The 18,440-nt window shown below is 40.3% G+C and overlaps 1 protein-coding gene across 1 annotated transcript in view; it reads right to left on the bottom strand.

Annotated features, from left to right (window-relative positions):
- Positions 1-7,360: 7,360 nt before the first annotated feature.
- zgc:77439 (uncharacterized protein LOC378987 homolog) overlaps positions 7,361-18,440 on the bottom strand; it is a 42,181-nt gene continuing 31,101 nt past the window's right edge. Inside the window, exons 3-8 of the mRNA XM_060935716.1 lie at positions 16,842-16,980; positions 15,734-15,876; positions 15,070-15,122; positions 10,378-10,502; positions 9,872-10,186; positions 7,361-9,496 (exon numbers count right to left, since the gene is read on the bottom strand). Of these exons, the coding sequence (XP_060791699.1) occupies positions 9,143-9,496; positions 9,872-10,186; positions 10,378-10,502; positions 15,070-15,122; positions 15,734-15,876; positions 16,842-16,980 (1,129 nt within the window). The 3' untranslated portion in view covers positions 7,361-9,142. The remainder of the gene's footprint in view (positions 9,497-9,871; positions 10,187-10,377; positions 10,503-15,069; positions 15,123-15,733; positions 15,877-16,841; positions 16,981-18,440) is intronic.

Here is an 18,440-nt window from a genome sequence, read left to right as displayed (position 1 = left end):
GTGTGACAAAAATAGCACCTAGGCTATATGTTTCAGGTGAAAGTTCCTTGACATTTGACATAATCATAAGAGAACCTTGTTTAAAGTTCCCAAAGAGTTTTGGGGAACAGTGCTGACGTTAACCCCCCCCCGAAAAAAAAAAGAGCAAGTTCCCCAAAACAACCAAAAAGGAACCAAAGTGCTAATCTTAGAGAAGCATTCTGGGATGTAACTAAAGAACTAACCCTTCCAAAATGGCAGCAGGAGCCAGAAATGTTGCCCAACATGACGGTTAAATAATGTCATGATGTGACTGACATTCAGAATACAGTGGGGCAAAAAAGGATTTAGTCAGTCACCAATTGTGCAAGTTATCCCACTTAAAAAGATGAGAGAGGCCTGTAATTTTCATCATAGGTACACTTCAACTATGAGAGACAGAATGAGAAAAAAAAATCCAGAAAATCACATTGTCTGATTTTTAAAGAATTTATTTGCAAATTATGGTGGAAAATAAGTATTTGGTCAATAACAAAAGTTCATCTCAATACTTTGTTATATACCCTTTGTTGGCAATGACAGAGGTCAAACGTTTTCTGTAAGTCTTCACAAGGTTTTCACACACTGTTGCTGGTATTTTGGCCCATTCCTCCATGCAGATCTCCTCTAGAGCAGTGATGTTTTGGGGCTGTCGCTGGGCAACACGGACTTTCAACTCCCTCCAAAGATTTTCTATGGGGTTGAGATCTGGAGACTGGCTAGGCCACTCCAGGACCTTGAAATGCTTCTTATGAAGCCACTCCTTCGTTGCCCGGTGTGTTTGGGATCATTGTCATGCTGAAAGACCCAGCCACGTTTCATCTTCAATGCCCTTGCTGATGGTAGGAGGTTTTCACTCAAAATCTCACAATACATGGCCCAATTCATTCTTTCCTTTACACGGATCAGTCGTCCTGGTCCTTTTGCAGAAAAACAGCCCCAAAGCATGATGTTTCCACCCCCATGCTTCACAGTAGGTATGGTGTTCTTTGGATGCAACTCAGCATTCTTTCTCCTCCAAACACAACAAGTTGAGTTTTTGCCAAAAAGTTCTATTTTGGTTTCATCTGACCATATGACATTCTCCCAATCCTCTTCTGGATCATCCAGATGCTCTCTAGCAAACTTCAGACGGGCCTGGACATGTACTGGCTTAAGCAGGGTACACGTCTGGCACTGCAGGATTTGGGTCCCTGGAGGCGTAGTGTGTTACTGATGGTATCCTTTGTTACTTTGGTCCCAGCTCTCTGCAGGTCATTCACTAGGTCCCCCAGTGTGGTTCTGGGATTTTTGCTCACCGTTCTTGTGATCATTTTGACCCCACGGGGTGAGATCTTGCGTGGAGCCCCAGATCGAGGGAGATTATCACTGGACTTCTATGTCTTCCATTTTCTAATAATTGCTCCCACAGTTGATTTCTTCACACCAAGCTGCTTACCTATTGCAGATTCAGTCTTCCCAGCCTGGTGCAGGTCTACAATTTTGTTTCTGGTGTCCTTTGACAGCTCTTTGGTCTTGGCCATAGTGGAGTTTGGAGTGTGACTGTTTGAGGTTGTGGACAGGTGTCTTTTATACTGATAACGAGTTCAAACAGGTGCCATTAATACAGGTAACGAGTGGAGGACAGAGGAGCCTCTTAAAGAAGAAGTTACAGGTCTGTGAGAGCCAGAAATCTTGCTTGTTTGTAGGTGACCAAATACTTATTTTACTGAGGAATTTACCAATTAATTCATTAAAAATCCTACAATGTGATTTCCTGGATTCTTTCCGCCCATTTTGTCTCTCATAGTTGAAGTGTACCTATGATGAAAATTACAGGCCTCTCTCATCTTTTTAAGTGGGAGAACTTGCACAATTGGTGGCTGACTAAATACTTTTTTGCCCCACTGTAACTGTGCCACTGGAAAAGCACTGCTGGGATTCAGACTCAGGATCATGGCACTTTAACCAACTAAGCCATGGTGCCGAAGTTAAAGGGTTAAAATGTACTTTCATGAACAGATGTCAGGCGTCTCAAATTAGGCCATAGGTTATTTGAACCTTGAGATTTACATATGGGCTTTGAACCTTTGGCCATACCATTAAAGGTTATTTGAAATGCAATGCAAAGTCAAACAAAGTGTGCTATTGAGTAATAATTACACACAACTACAGATAGCTACTGCTATCTACTGCTAGTATATGTAACAAGTGAAGACCCTGTTGGATGGAGTTATTATTCCATTGTTTCTACCTTAGCCATCTGGTGGCAGCAACATTGTAATTAAAAAATGGTAACAGATGTGAAGGTGGCACAGTGGTGATGAGCACTGTTGCCTCACAGAAAGCAGATTCTGGGTTCGAATTTGGTGGTTGACTGGGGTCTTTCTGTGTAGCATTTGCATGTTCCCCTCACCATCCAAAGGTGTGGATTAGGTCACCCTATATTGCCCATAGATGGGAATGGTTGTTTGTCTCTCTGTGTTAGCTTTGCAATAGATTGGTGCAGGGGCGTAGCCATCATTTTAGAAGTGAGGGGGACAAATTGTTAGCTTATACAGCTGCTGCCAGCACCTTTGATCTAAAGGTGGGGCTATTAAATATTAGCTCTCTTACAGCTAAGAACTAATAGATCAAAGGTGCTGGCAGCAGCTGTATAGTCAGTATGATCTAATTTTATATTGATTAGGTTACTGGAACAAACTCTGAGTATTTCTAGTTTTTTGTTTAGCTCGGGGAACAGACACAGTCTCGATGTAGTGGACCCTGCGTGGCAACTCTGTGCAGCTAGCAGACAGTCAGTTTAGCCTGTTCGTCTGCTTCCTGGCCTTGGTTCGGTATTGTCAGAAGTTAACTGGACCTATTCTGAGACTATGATCTATGCTACAAGAAATGAGAGCAGCACCTTCCTGATTGGGATAGATACCGCCCCACCCTAACAGGCCAGCAGTGCCCTCAAAATTACTCCAATTATCTATGGGGCCAGAGCACACTACAGCATCGGACATCGCCTTCGCTAATTTAAACACCTCTGCAAAGTTACTCTTAGTAACCTCAGACTGACAAAGGTGTATATCATTAGCTCCTACATGAATAACTATCTTTGAGAGCCTATGCTTGCCTAGGACCCTAAGATTACCTGCTATGTCCAGCGCCCTGGCTCCTGGTATACACCTGACTAAAGCTGCTACGTATTATTTTATGAATTTCACATGGGATTATTAGAAAATGCCACTGTAAAAGTTGTAGTAATTTATCACAGAAGTACCTGGGGATGTGTTCTACAAGAATATGGTAGAATTGGCTGATAACAATTTGATTATGACTTTAAATAACTTTTTGAATATCGGCCTCTATAGCAACTTCTGTGTATTGTGTATGAGTCTAGCACCAAATGATTAAAAATGCTGCAGTAAAACAGGTCATATCATATCTTTGAATGTGATTCGTCTGTATTGCGCCATGTTTGAGTGTTGTTTTTAAATTGGTGAAGTTTTTGCATTATCTGATATGAATGGGAAATTATTTCTCTTTATCTCCTGCTCCGACTGAATGTACTATTTATGGGGTGTACTTTAATGCACCACCAAGAGCCCGTTGGTGCCAAGACGCTTTACCGTATAAAGGGATGTCGACGCGCCAACAATTTTTAAACGCAGATAGTGTGACCGCAGTTATTTTAGGCAGTGGACAGGACATGGAAGCCCCTGGGTTGAGACGTCAATTCTCCTCTGACCACTTTCATCATCAGTTCATTTCCGCCCACAAAATTGTTGCTCACTAGATTTTTTTAATCATCCTGTGTAAACTCTTAGAGACTACTGTGCATGAAAATCCCAGGAAATGAGCGATTTCTGAAATGCTCAGATCGGCCCTTCTGGCACCAACTACCATGCCAAGGTCAGTCACTGTGATTATATTTTCCCTACATTAACTGAAGCTCTTGAGCAGCATCTACATGATTTTATACATAACACTCCTGCCACACAATTGGCTTCTTGGATAACTGAAACATTCTATACATGTTCCTATTAAAGTGCATGTAAGATACATTTTATTAAAGTGCATGATTAAAGTATTTTTCAATGCTACTATAACATTTCAGAAAAGCACTATTACATAAAGCCTTCGCATCAGTTAATTCATTCATTTTCTATACCACTTATTCATTGCAGGTCAAAGGTGAACTGAAGCCAATCCCAGCTGACAACAGGGTACACCGTGGACAGGTCACCAATCCATGGGCGTAGTGGACGCGGGAGACGTCCCCTGCACTTCCCGTCTTTGTGCCCTCTGTCCCCCGCACTTTTTACAGCCATTACAACCACTCAATTCATTTTTAACATGTGGAAACGCGTTTTTCCGAGCTGCCCCTAAACGCATCATGAGCAGGCGGAACTGAGGCGGCAAACAAACACCGCTGTCGTGTGTGATCAGAGACGCTTTAGAAAATATTGCATGAGTATCTTTGGTGTGATTCAGATCTGGGCAGCGCTTCTGTACTGTATGTTCAGCAAACCAGCCAAGAGGCTAAAGACTTTAGAGTTTTTTTTCCAAACAAACCGTGTAAATTGAGTAATGCTGTTGAATGTAGATAATGTTTAGCTAAAAGATGACAAATAGATGTCAATTTAGTTAGTTAAGCTAGCTAGCTAACTTAGAGGCGGTAGTAACTAGTTACATTTACTCCGTTACATTTACTTAAGTAACTTTTTGGATAAATTGTACTCTTAAGAGTTATTTTGTTGCAAAATTTGTTTTACTTTTACTTGAGTAATATTATTCTAAAGTAACAATACTCTTACTTGAGTAACGTTACTATTTTGGCTACTCTAAGATTACTCACATCTGGGTAGAAAATAAGAATATAAATGTATTTGTGTTCCTTTGACTGTTATTTTTGTAAAGATTTAATTTATTTTTGTGGTAAAGTTTAAAGTACATTAATTTGCTGATTATTATTACTGTATTCCTAATTCTATTTCAAAATGTTGCTTTCCACATATTTTTTAATCTTTATTGCCACAATCGAAAGAGCAGAGTGAGAGAGGAGACAGTGGACCAGAGGCCAACAGGAATGATTATGCAGGGTCACAGGTGAGAAGAGAATATAACTAGCTATGTCACTACTACTATTCTTAATTCTATTTATAAATTTTACTTTATAGATTTTGAATTTAGATTTTGATAGTATATCATTTTAAAGAACTAAAGTCGGTTCCCTGGTGCTGTGCTGTTTGTGATTATGCGGTTCTTTAGCTGCTAAGAAGAGGTGCAATTGAATGCGAGAGGATGATAAATCACTCAATAGACCTCTGAACAATTTGTCCCCCTCACTTCTAAAATGATGGCTACGCCCCTGCACCAATCTATTGCAAAGCTAACACAGAGAGACAACCAACCATTCCCATCTATGGGCAATATAGGGTGACCTAATCCACACCTTTGGATGGTGAGGGGAAACATGCAAATGCTACACAGAAAGACCCCAGTCAACCACCAAATTCGAACCCAGAATCTGCTTTCTGTGAGGCAACAGTGCTCATCACCACCGTGCCACCTTCACATCTGTTACCATTTTTTAATTACAATATTGCTGTCACCAGATGGCTAAGGTAGGAACAACGGAATAATAACTCCATCCAACAGGGTCTTCACTTGTTACATATACTAGCAGTAGATAGCAGTAGCTATCTGTAGTTAGCAATTTGTGTGTAATTATTAATCAATAGCACACTTTGTTTGACTTTGCATTGCATTTCAAATAACCTTTAATGGTATGGCCAAAGGTTCAAAGCCCATATGCAAATCTCAAGGTTCAAATAACCTATGGCCTAATTTGAGACGCCTGACATCTGTTCATGAAAGTACATTTTAACCCTTTAACTTCAGCACCATGGCTTAGTTGGTTAAAGTGCCATGATCCTGAGTCTGAATCCCAGCAGTGCTTTTCCAGTGGCACAGTTATTCTGAATGTCAGTCACATCATGACATTATTTAACTGTCATGTTGGGCAACATTTCTGGCTCCTGCTGCCATTTTGGAAGGGTTAGTTCTTTAGTTACACCCCAGAATGCTTCTCTAAGGTTAGCACTTTGGTTCCTTTTTGGTTGTTTTGGGGAACTTGCTCTTTTTTTTGGGGGGGGGGTTAACATCAGCACTGTTCCCCAAAACTGTCTGGGAACTTTAAACAAGGTTCTCTTATGATTATGTCAAGGAACTTTCACCTGAAACATATAGCCTAGGTGCTATTTTTGTCACACCAATGTAACTCTGGGAATCTCATCTCATCTCATTATCTCTAGCTGCTTTATCCTGTTCTACAGGGTCGCAGGCAAGCTGGAGCCTATCCCAGCTGACTACGGGCGAAAGGCAGGGTACACCCTGGACAAGTCGCCAGGTAACTCTGGGAATGTTTCCGTAAACTTTTCTTACACTTTTGAAGTTCTCTAAATTTATTAAGTTTGTCTGTTTGTGTGTGTGTGTGTGTATGTGTGTGTTTTTAATAGGCCTACAAAATAATGTTCTGGGTATAGCTCAAGTGATTGTTTTAAGACTACACAGGATGTCTGGCTTCCCCTAAAATTTCATTAAAATGTGGTCATGAAATGTTTACCAAAATGCCAATATTAATCAGTCTTGATGGAATTCAGTACTTTAGAACACACATACCCTCAACGTTCATAAACACACTGAACTCAGGGACTGCACATTTCACTTTACCTTGCTCATTTGCACTATTCCGCACTACCTCACCTTAACAGCTATTAGTTTATTGTTTATACTGCTTATTTCATGTTTACCCGCTATACCTCAAGTGCCCTTGACTGTTTATTTGCTCCAATTTATACGTATATATATAAATAAAATATATATGAGTGTTTAGTCTATGTCTAGTTCTTATCTAGAGTGTTTATATTGTTTATTTCAATTATTCTATTTTTATTTATTGCATTGCCTGTTTGCACCGTGGGTCAGAGAGGACTGAAATTTCATCTGTGCTGTATGTCGAGCATGTATAGCATATTTGACAATAAAGTTGACTTGACTAGAAATCAAATTATCCAGTATGCCAAGGGGGTGAAATTTTGTAACCGGTTTCCAATCAGTAAACCAGGAACGATAATGACAGACATCTCACACTTATTAAATGTATCCGCATCAGTCAGAATCACTTGGAGCTTTACTGTAGGTGTTACTTGTAATGATTGTAAATAAACAGTAAGTATAAAGTTCTGCTTGATTTTTTGCATTCATTTCTGAAATTTGTTGTTTATAAGTCTAGTTAGCTTGCTGTCACTTCCTTCTTGGCTGCTTAAAAAAAAAATGCACAATTACTTTTCTCCCCTGCAAGACTGCCTAATAAACATTATAATGCCTTTATTGTTTGACACAAACAATACATGCAACAATACATGTCTGTAACTAGTGAATTGCTTGAATCAACGATACAACAAAATGTATAGCCTTTTGATCGTTTTCATTCATGAATATGTATAAGCACCATGAGCTGGAAAGTATAAGTAAAGTTAGAACACAAACTGAACCCTATTTATTTATTTGTTTAGTTTTATATATATATATATATATATATATATATATATATATATGGCCCAGTTATTTAGAACCATAATAAAAGTTAAGATCATGTTTAATGGTAGAAAGAATTATTAATGTGATGCTCACTCTTTTATTAAAGATCATAGGCAACGGTTTTCAATTTATGCACATTTGAAACTTTATATGTTAAAAAACCCTCTGTAATTTTCTTCTGGTCCCAAGAAGTATTGTTAATAAGTTAGTGCGGATCGCAGCGAATTTCTGTTCAGCGATTTTCGTGACTACTCGGCGCGTGACGTCATTCAAGACAAAGAAACCTCTTGAGTTGAGTTCACTTCCGTTTACTTGCATTGCCATTTGGCTTGAGTGCAGACGTGCATTCGGGAATTTCCAAAGAAAAACCATGCCTTATTGTTGTGCAGTGAACTGTAACAACGGGACCGGTTCAGGAAGAAGTTTTTACCTTTTTCCGAGAGAGGAGAAGAGGTAGAGAGAGTGGATTGGCTTTTTCCGGAAGAGGAGATGAGGCAGAGAGAGTGGATTGTGCGCGTGAAACCAGAGGGTTGGCTTTTTCCGAAAGAGGAGAAGAGGCGGAGAGAGTAGATTGTGCACGTGAAACAAAATCAAGCAGTCAAAGAAGAAATGGACCAGCAAAAAGGAGAAGATTGGAGGTAAACATTTTTACCTTTGCTTACAATTGACAAGTCAAGAATCCTGAGGGATCCTGTACAATCATTGTGGAAATGAGACAAAGGGATATTTCCTAGCTTAGAGTAGGCTATAAATAGAATAATGCCGTGGATGGCAGGCTAATGTGGCCTACTGGTGCACTGTCAAGTAATTGTTACCTATATCCACTAGGGAGGGCGGTTTAATTATTCTTCAAAAAGGCTCTTATTTAGTATTACAACGAAAGTAAGAATTTATCATAATTACCAGGATAAATCATTTGGGCACGAGTCTTGTTGAGGTCTGGGGTCACCGTGATTAGAGTCGGCCGAGTCGCTGTCCGGTTCTGAGGCTGCACGGTCAAACCAGTGTGCCACATTCACTGATTGCTTCGCAACGGCCATAGGTTCATACATATATGGTTTCACCTCTCGATATTCAATTTGGAGAGTTCCTACTTCAAAATCGCTATCGCTTTCAGACATTTTACACAACGTCTCACGACCAAAGTCCGTACACGTGTCCTCGGTTTGCAAGTAAACACAGAACTGCTCCCGGTCTGTTTGCCTTGAATGACGTCACAACGACTGTCCCCTGGCGGTAAAAGTGCGCATAAGTGAGATGTAAACAAACCTTTGCAACTTGCGCAAACCAGCATATTTTAATCGTTTTATTCAATTTTAGGGTGCAAATTAGACACCAGGAAGACTGAATTGCTTTTTGGGTCGTTCTTCTAGAAAACAAAGTTGATATTCTACGTTCCATCTCCGACCCTTGCCTATGACCTTTAATGGCACTCTGTGCTGTTTGATTTACAGTGTCAATTTTAATAATTTGACACTGTAAATCAAATATAGCAAAAAATTACATTCATTTTCAACTGAAGGGTCTTTAGTAAACCTCTTCACTGATCTATTTATACATGCTTAAGTTGTGGTTTCTGCAGCTGCTGTCCTTGCAGATTCTGCACCATCCACTCAGTCTCACTGAGTACACTATAGTTGTAGGTTTTGTAGTTGAGCATATCGTGGGCACGGAAAACCTTGTTAGACTCATACAGGTTGCTCCAGTAGCAAGGGAGGGGTTGGAAGCCACCCAAGTGAGCTAAATGGTCATTATAGGCCCACTGTTCAGAGTCCAGTTTTAGGATATGTCGAGTGGCAACACCACGAGCTTGACGAGCAGCCATGTCCAACTCTATGTCTTTTTCCATTTCTTCACGTGAGGGGAGAGAAAATGAGCCATCTAGCACTGAGATGGCAAACTGAGACTGGAAGAGTAGCAAGAGAACAAAATAAAATGTGAAAGTCAGAATGACAGGGTCTTGTACAAACAAAACTTAAAACTGAAAACCAATGTCATCTTTACACTCTTAATAACCTTCAAAGCCATATCTCATACAACACTAGAATACTATAGTTAAGATATTGAAGAGTCACATTTTGTCATTGATTAGTGGTCCGTGTGACAAAAAATATGCAGGTTTTGCTTTTCATTAGTACTGCCATAGACACTAGAGACACTCAGTGTTAATGTCAAAATTATTTTTGACAAACCCTTCAAACAGAGCATTGCTCAAAGATAAAATAAGTGGTGCTACCAAAATTACAACAGCTTCTTGGCTATGAGAGTATATGTGGCTTACCTGTATGTGGAAGTGTGGAAAGGGGCAAATGGCTCTGCAGATGCCTATAATGAAGAGCGATGGATAGGCAGGAGGTATCAGAAACTTGTAGAGAGGATAGACCAAGTGTTCTTTCACCTGCACGCCAATTTGCTCATTCAGAAAGGGGAAGATGAAGTTGTAGCCTGTGCAGAGCAAAAACACCTCTGGCTTTGCTTGCTTTCCATCCTGAAGTTCCAGAGTGCCATCCTCCAACACTTTACTTACGGGAGGAGCCTGCTCTACTCCTCGGGGCATGGGGCAAGTCAGGGACTTCTGACCATGACTTAGAATCACCTGATTGGAGGATATATAGTCTGTCACACAAGGTGGCTGAATCTTTTAAACAAGTCTTATAAACATGTGCATTCTTGACATTTCTAGAGAAAACAACAATTAACACACATGAAACCACATTAACATGTTGATGCTTCCCTTGGTATAATAACATGGCAGAGATGGACAGATGAAAGAATGCAGTGAAAGACCTTAGCATTGACGTTGGCGAGCTCCATGGCAATGTCCAGCCCAGAAAGACCAGCACCGAGCACCAGCACTGATTTGCCTGCAAAGGGCTCTGCACTCCGATAATCATGGCTATGCATCAACATCCCTGTCAAAAATCAATACATCATACAACACTGTACATAAGTCCTGGTCTCCAAAATGTATTTAGTTACCCTGCATAAATTATACATGAAATAAATTTAAAATATGCATCTATCAAAAGACAGAATAAACCTAAATGAATTGACATGAACGGTTTTTATTTTGCTACCTCGCCCGGGACAGAGTCCATCAGGGGGTGAGGTATTATTTTCGGTCGGGTTTCTTTGTTTGTTTGTTTTTTATTAAAGATACTACAGGAAAACAGCTGGATCAAGCTTCATGAAACTCTCAGGACAGATGGGCATTGGTCTCAAATAGAACCTCCAACATTTTGAGGGTCATCCAGTCAAGGTCACCAAAAAGGTCAAAATCGTTTTTGTTCTGGCTAGTGCCTCATATAGAGGCACTAGCCACTATGTCATCGTGCTGTAAGAATGTAAGAGTGTAACAGTCGTGCACTGCACATGCGCATACACGTGTTCCGATTAAAATAGGCGGTAAGCGTATACAATTCGGCTCTCCATTCAAAATAAACGGACTAAAGAAATCACTTTCAGACATGTTTTGCTTACTGCAGAGGGAAAATGCGTTCCACTAAGCTCTAGTGCCGGGCCATTTCCGGGAAATAAGAGTTTCAGTCATGGCGACAGCATGTGTATGTCAGCCTCGGTTCTGAGGCTTCAGTTTCAAAAACTTTAAGAGGTAAGAGTAGAATAACATAAAGTACAGACACTTGGTATATTTTACTTCTTTGATTTTTAAATTGTTCATTTTTGAACTATGCTTCATTTTTGTGGCTACTTCCTCATAGAGTACACACACACAGTTAGGTCCATATATATTTGGACACTGACACAAATTTTGGTTTTTTACCTGTTTACTGAAACATATTCAAATTATAGTTATATAATGGACATGGACATAAAGTCCAGACTTTCAGCTTTCATTTGAGGGTATCCACATTAAAATTGGATGAAGGGTTTAGGAGTTTCAGCTCCTTAACATGTGCCACCCTGTTTTTAAAGGGACCAAAAGTAATTGGACAGTTGACTCAAAGGCTATTTCATGGGCAGGTGTGGGCAATTCCTTCATTATGTCATTCTCAATTAAGCAGATAAAAGGCCTGGAGTTGATTTGAGGTGTGGTGCTTGCATTTGGAAGATTTTGCTGTGAAGAAAACACGCGGTCAAAGGAGCTCTCCATGCAGGTGAAACAAGCCATCCTTAAGCTGCGAAAACAGAAAAAAAGCATCCGAGAAATTGCTACAATATTAAGAGTGGCAAAATCTACAGTTTGGTACATCCTGAGAAAGAAAGAAAGCACTGGTGAACTCATCAATGCAAAAAGACCTGGACGCCCACAGAAGATAACAGTGGTGGATGATCGCAGAATAATTTCCATGGTGAAGAGAAACCCCTTCACAACAGCCAACCAAGTGAACAACACTCTCCAGGAGGTAGGTGTATCAATATCCAAATCTACCATCAACAGAAAACTGTATGAAAGTAAATACAGAGGGTTCACTGCATGGTGCAAGCCACTCATAAGCCTCAAGAATAAAAAGGCTAGATTGGACTTTGCTAAAAAACATCTAAAAAAGCCAGCACAGTTCTGGAAGAACATTCTTTGGACAGATGAAACCAAGAGCAACCTTGACCAGAATGATGGAAAGAAAAAAGTATGGCAAAGGTGTGGTACAGCTCATGATCCAAAGCATACCACATCATCTGTAAAACACGGCAGAGACAGTGTGATGGCTTGGGCATGCATGGCTGCCAGTGGCACTGGGTCACTAGTGTTTATTGATGATGTGACACAGGACAGAAGCAGCCGGATGAATTCAGAGGTATTCAGAGACATACTGTGTACTCAAATCCAGGCAAATGCAGCCAAACTGATTGGTCGGCATTTCATAATACAGATGGACAATGACCCAAACCATAAAGCCAAAGCAACCCAGGAGTTTATCAAAGCAAAGAAGTGGAATATTCTTGAATGGCCAAGTCAGTCACCTGATCTCAACCCAATTGAGCATGCATTTCACTTGTTAAAGACTAAACTTCAGACAGAAAGGCCCACAAACTGAAAACCGCTACAGTAAAGGCCTGGCAGAGCATTAAAAAGGAGGAAACACAGCGTCTGGTGATGTCCATGAGTTCAGGACTTCAGGCAGTCATTGCCAACAAAGGGTTTTCAACCAAGTATTAGAAATGAACATTTTATTTACAATTATTTAATTTGTCCAATTACTTTTGAGCCCCTGAAATGAAGGGATTGTGTTGAAAAAAATGCTTTAGTTCCTCACATTTTTATGCAATCATTTTGTTCAACCCACTGAATTAAAGCTGAAAGTCTGAACTTCAACTGCATCTGAATTGTTTTGTTCAAAATTCATTGTGGTAATGTACAGAACCAAAATTAAAAAAATGTTGTCTCGGTCCAAATATTTATGGACCTAACTGATATATGCTATATTTACTGTATGGACATGGGACCAGAAAACAATTTTATTTATAAGCAATAGCCACATGTACCCATAGGGTACCTATTTTTTTTCCGCGATATCTTCCTTCATATTCATCATAAGTGCTACTGGGCAAGGTTTGTTTTGCCTGGCAACACTTGTTTTGTTTTATACAAGTTTCAGACAGACATTCTCTTTACAAAACAGACTCAACCATGCAAATAAACAGAAGCTTTTAAAAGTACAGCATTAATCAAACATCTGTTATGTTTGTGTGCTATATTGACTTTAAACATTCAATTACAGATGCTGGTCTATTGCCAGAATTTCACTTCTAAGAACTGATCAAAGGCCAGTTGGTACAGTTGTTGTCAGAAGTTTACATACAGTGACATGAATGTCATGGCAATATATTTGGGCTTTCAGTAATTTATTTGAACTGTTCTTTTTGTGTGGCAGAATGTACAGCATACATCTTTAATTTAAAAAAAAAAAACGAGAATTTGGTGCACAAGTTTTAATTTTCTTTGGGTTTTCTGAAATCAACACAGGGTCAAAATTATACATAAAGCACACCTAATATTTGGGTAAAATGTCTCTTTGCAAGATTCACCTTGACCAAACATTTTTGTTTACCATGAACAAGCTTCTGGCAGAATTCTGGTTGGATATTTCACAACTCTTCATGGTAGAATTGGTAGAGTTCAATTAAATTAGTTTTTTTTTTCTTGGTATGGATTTGACTTATAAGCATGGTCCATATATTTTCAATAGGGTTGAAGTCAGGACTTGTTTTAAGCTTAATGTTAGCCTGCTTTATCCTCCACAACCAGCTCTGATGCGTTTTTGGGTTCACTGTCCTGTTGTAACTCCCAAGTCGTGTTCAAGTTTCTGATGGTTTATGCTGAAGAATTCTGAGGTAGTCCTCCTTCTTCATTATTTCCATCCATTTTGTGCAATGAACCAGTTCCACTGGCAGCAAAACAGCCCCAGAGCATGATGCTGCTACCACCACTAGCAGCTAGTACAGTGTCCCTCTGCACATGGTGGTCATTGTGGCCAAACAACTCAATCTTTGTCTCATCTGGCCATACAGCTATCCTCCAGAAGGCTTTTTCTTTGTCCATGTGGTCAGCTTCAAACTTTAGTTAAGCTTGAAGGTGTCAATTTTGGAGCAGGGGTTTATTTCTTGGATAGCAGCCTCTCAGTCCATGGTGATCTGAACTGTAGACAGTGATCCATCAGCTTCCAGTTCATGGCAGGGCTGTGCCATGGTGGTTCCCAGGTTGTTCTTGACCATCCAAACCAATTTCCTTTCAGCTGAGGGTGACAGTTTGGGTTTTCTTGAAGCAAAATGGCTTGGCAAAGTGACTACACCTCACAATAACTTGGATACAATTGTTTGAACTGATCTTGTAATTTGCAGTTGTTTAGAAATGGCTCCAAGAGACATTCTGGAGATGTCTACATCTGCGATCCTCTTTCTCAGATCTGTACTGAGCTCCTTGGACTTTCCCATTTTACTGTGTGTGGGTCAATCCAATGAGTGCTGTAAACAAACCCTTTTTATGAAGCCACAGAGAAGCTACTAGCCGTAGTCAATCATGATCACTAACAGGAAGTTAAGAGACCTCGGCCTTGGCAAGATAAGAGACATTTTGGAAGTTTCAGCACCTCTGAATTAATCATCTAAGTGAGTGTATGTAAATTTTTGACCTTCTATATATAATTTGAACCCTGTGTTGATTTCAGAAAACCCAAAGAAAATTAAAACTTATGCACCAAATTCTAGTGTTTTTTTAAATTAAAGATGTATACTGTACAGTCATTCTGCCACAGAAAAAGAACAGTTCAAAGAAATTACTGAAAGCCCAAATATTGCCATGACATTCATGTCACTGTATGTAAACTTCTGACCACAACTGTATGCAATATGATAAGACTGTGGATATTGCTTCAAATCATCAAAGCCTTGATCATAATTCTGATTGGTCAGTAACTGGCCTTGTGTCATTCCAAGAACTCACTAAGCAAAGATGGCAATATTCAGGGACCAAAAATCCAGCATGAACACATGTTTTCTTTCATAACAGGGGGGTACACATACCTTTGAACTTCCCCAGTCCAGGTATAGCAGGGATGTATGGATCATAGAAATGTCTAGTGTTTAAAATCAGTGGAAACAAATAGGTATTTTAGTACAACTAAGAGTTGCCATTTTGCGAAATAGTTCTCTTGTTTGACATTCCCAGTAGTCTTAGATTTAAAATAACGGTAAAGCAATACATATTTGATTGTTAAAGCTGAAGGCTGAATGAGCCCAATGCATGAGAACTGAATGTCTGTTACAGAACATGGAGCAACAACACATGTACAATTTTGTCCACAAGCACAACTTTGTTTGAAAAGGATTACAGAAGATAAGTCTTCTCTGCCATTGTATTTGATGAACTGAAAACTGATCAACCTTTGCTCTAAAACTATCTGTATGTCTGACATGACTACAACCATGCCACAACCATTTTAGCACTCATCTACAATCTGTTCTCATTTGCTGATATCTTTATAAGTCATACCTCATAGCTTCATTTAAAAAAGACAATTCTATCTTAACTTTATCTTGCTCTAAAGAAAATATATTGCATTTTAGAAAACATTAGTGAAATATCATTTGCCTTTAATCTAAATCATCGTCTATGCTTGACCATTTTATCACTCTGAGGTTTGGTATGCATTTAGGCACATCATAAAAGTAGAAAGGTTATACACACCCATTACACACCATAACAGCATCAAAGCGCTCTTTAATGGATTTGCTCCGGTCCACACTATCACTGCTGGTGATGTCCCATGCCAAACCTTTCCAGCCACTCTTCACTTTTACTGGGTCCACTGCATCCACAGTCATGCCAAACTAAAAAGGGGGATTTCAGAAGTGCAAGTATACATAGTGCAAGACTGTTTACGCAGTCACTGTACAAATTAGACTTTTTTTTTATTAAATAATGCAATAAAAAGGCAAGTAGTTCTGCACATTGCTTGTAGGATGGACTTAAAGTGAGACTGCCTTTCGATTTAAAAAAATCAGTGAAATTTAGTTCCCTCTAAAATTTGGTCATTGTGATATATGTTTATTTCTGTAATATCTCACAAAATATCAGGTCATTCTGTGGCTGGGAAGTTATTTAATTTGAAGGGATTCCCTAGCAAATAATGTGCATGAAATCACTTGCTTCAAGCAGACAGAGGAAGTCCGTATGTGCATGCGCAGGTTTACCCTGACTGTGCACTGACACAGTTATATCATTTTGTCGCCAAGCGAACAGCTGATCACACCGAGGTGCTCGCTGACCGCCGATATTTATTACTTTCGTCCTGCGTTTCCTTTCCTTCACAACATAACATCTTTTCTTCTCACTTTCTGTGACTGTAGTCAGTTTTTCACGTTTCATTCGCACACTCACATCCTCCATTTTCCTCTCCTGTTTCAAATTTGTATCCCACAATGCCTTGTGCGAATGGGGAAAGTCCACCACATGACGTAATATCTTGAATTGGGTCATGGTAAAGCAGGCAAAAATAGCGGAGAATTTAGGGGCACATGGCCCTAAATTCATTAATTGTTCTATTAGAAAAAAAACCGAATAAAATTGGAAGTCCGTGATTCAAATTCAGTAGCTTTTGGTCCACTAAACAAAACTAATTGGGTGTCAGGGAAAATTCTTTTTATAACCTACACTTGAAAAATCTGAAAGGCAGTCTACCTTTAATGTGGAAAAGGACAAATAAATAAATGACTATTTGATTTATAAATGATATACTTGCTTGGCACACTTGACACACACAAAATGACTGGGAAAGATTGTGCTGAAATCATACCCTGATGTGGTCCCAAAGACGGAAATGGTCACAGTATTGCTCAAGGTACTTGCGCACCTCTGTATGGTGGACAAATGAAGGAAGATGCTTTGCAAAGGGGAAATCAGGAAATGACATGACCTCTTTGGGAATATTGGTTCTGCCAAATGGGGAAAATAATGCCTTTTTAACAAAAAGAAAGTTTTCAAAACATGCACAACACATAAAGGCCAATTTGCCAATGTTACCAGGGAAATGATGATGCATTGTTTGAGTTCTCATGCAATATGGTTAAATGTAGACCTTTTTATCTCCCAAGAGAACTCACATCAGTTTTTGTTACTGCTGTATATACACCACCAGACGCTAATGCTAAGCTTGCAATGGGAGAATTGCATGCAGCCATTAGCAAACAGCAGGAAATGCAACCAAAGGCTGCCTTTATTTTTGCGGGTGACTTTAATCACTCCAACTTGAAGACAGTACTTCCCAGACTACATCAACATGTCAGAAGAAGAAACCTTTATTTGTCACATGCACACTTCAAGCACAGTGAAATTCATCCTCTGCATTTAACACATCTGAAGCAGTGAACACAAGCACACACACTCAGAGCAGTGGGCAGCCACACCAGAGCACCTGGGGAGCAGTCAGGGGTCAGGTACCTTGCTCAAGGGCACCTCAGCCCAAGGCCGCCCCACGTCAACCTAACTGCATGTCTTTGGATTGTGGAGGAAACTGGAGCACCCGGAGGAAACACAGGGAGAACATGCAAACTCCACACAGAAAGGCCCTCGCTGGCCACTGGGTTCAAACACGGAACCTTCTTGCTGTGAGGCGACCGTGCTAACCACTACACCACCGTGCCACCACAAGAGGAAATAAGACACTGGATCATGTTTACTCCAGCATAGCTGGAGCTTACAAAGTTACACCCCTCCCCCATATATGACAGTCAGATCACCTTTCTCTGTTTCTCACCCCTAAGGGGCTCTGCATGCTCTTGCGACAAGGCTTTCGCAGATAGCTTTTCGCAGACAGTTGTAATTTATCGTTGAGCAGGGAGTAATAGGCGTGCGCGATGTTATTCACCGCCACAACGCAAGGGGGCGCGAAGTCGCGATATCTCTAGGTGGGTGTGGTTAGTGGAGTGTTCCGGTTACTGAGGAGCAACAGGTCATTCAACACCAACAACAATGGCGACTGGACGAGTCCGCACTTTGATCGTACTTCCTCACTTCGATCAACCGCTCTTCGTGCTGCTCCATCTTCGCTCGTGTTTTTAAAAATGGCGGTCGTGAAAACAAACCAAACCGGGAAAGTAGGGAAGCGGAAGTGCGTGTACAGTGGATGTAGAGTGGACCAATCAGAGTCCTCTTGTCTGCGACGCTGTCTGCGAGGCTGTCTGCGGTGGTCACAATTTTTGGGAGGTGCGTGCAGAGCGTCTGCGAAGGGGGGAGGCTTCGCAGACGCTATCTGTGACGCCATCTGCGAGGACTGGATTGTCAGCATAAATTGGCCTTAAGTACTCACCACTCATCCAACTTGTGAAACCCATAATGAAGACAATAAAAGTGTGGCCAGAGGGGACAGACTCTGTGCTGCAGGACCAATTCAAAA

Source organism: Neoarius graeffei, chromosome 1 (assembly GCF_027579695.1).
Source record: "Neoarius graeffei isolate fNeoGra1 chromosome 1, fNeoGra1.pri, whole genome shotgun sequence".
Classification (NCBI taxonomy): Eukaryota; Metazoa; Chordata; class Actinopteri; order Siluriformes; family Ariidae; genus Neoarius; species Neoarius graeffei.
This window is presented reverse-complemented; position numbering and strand designations above follow the sequence as displayed.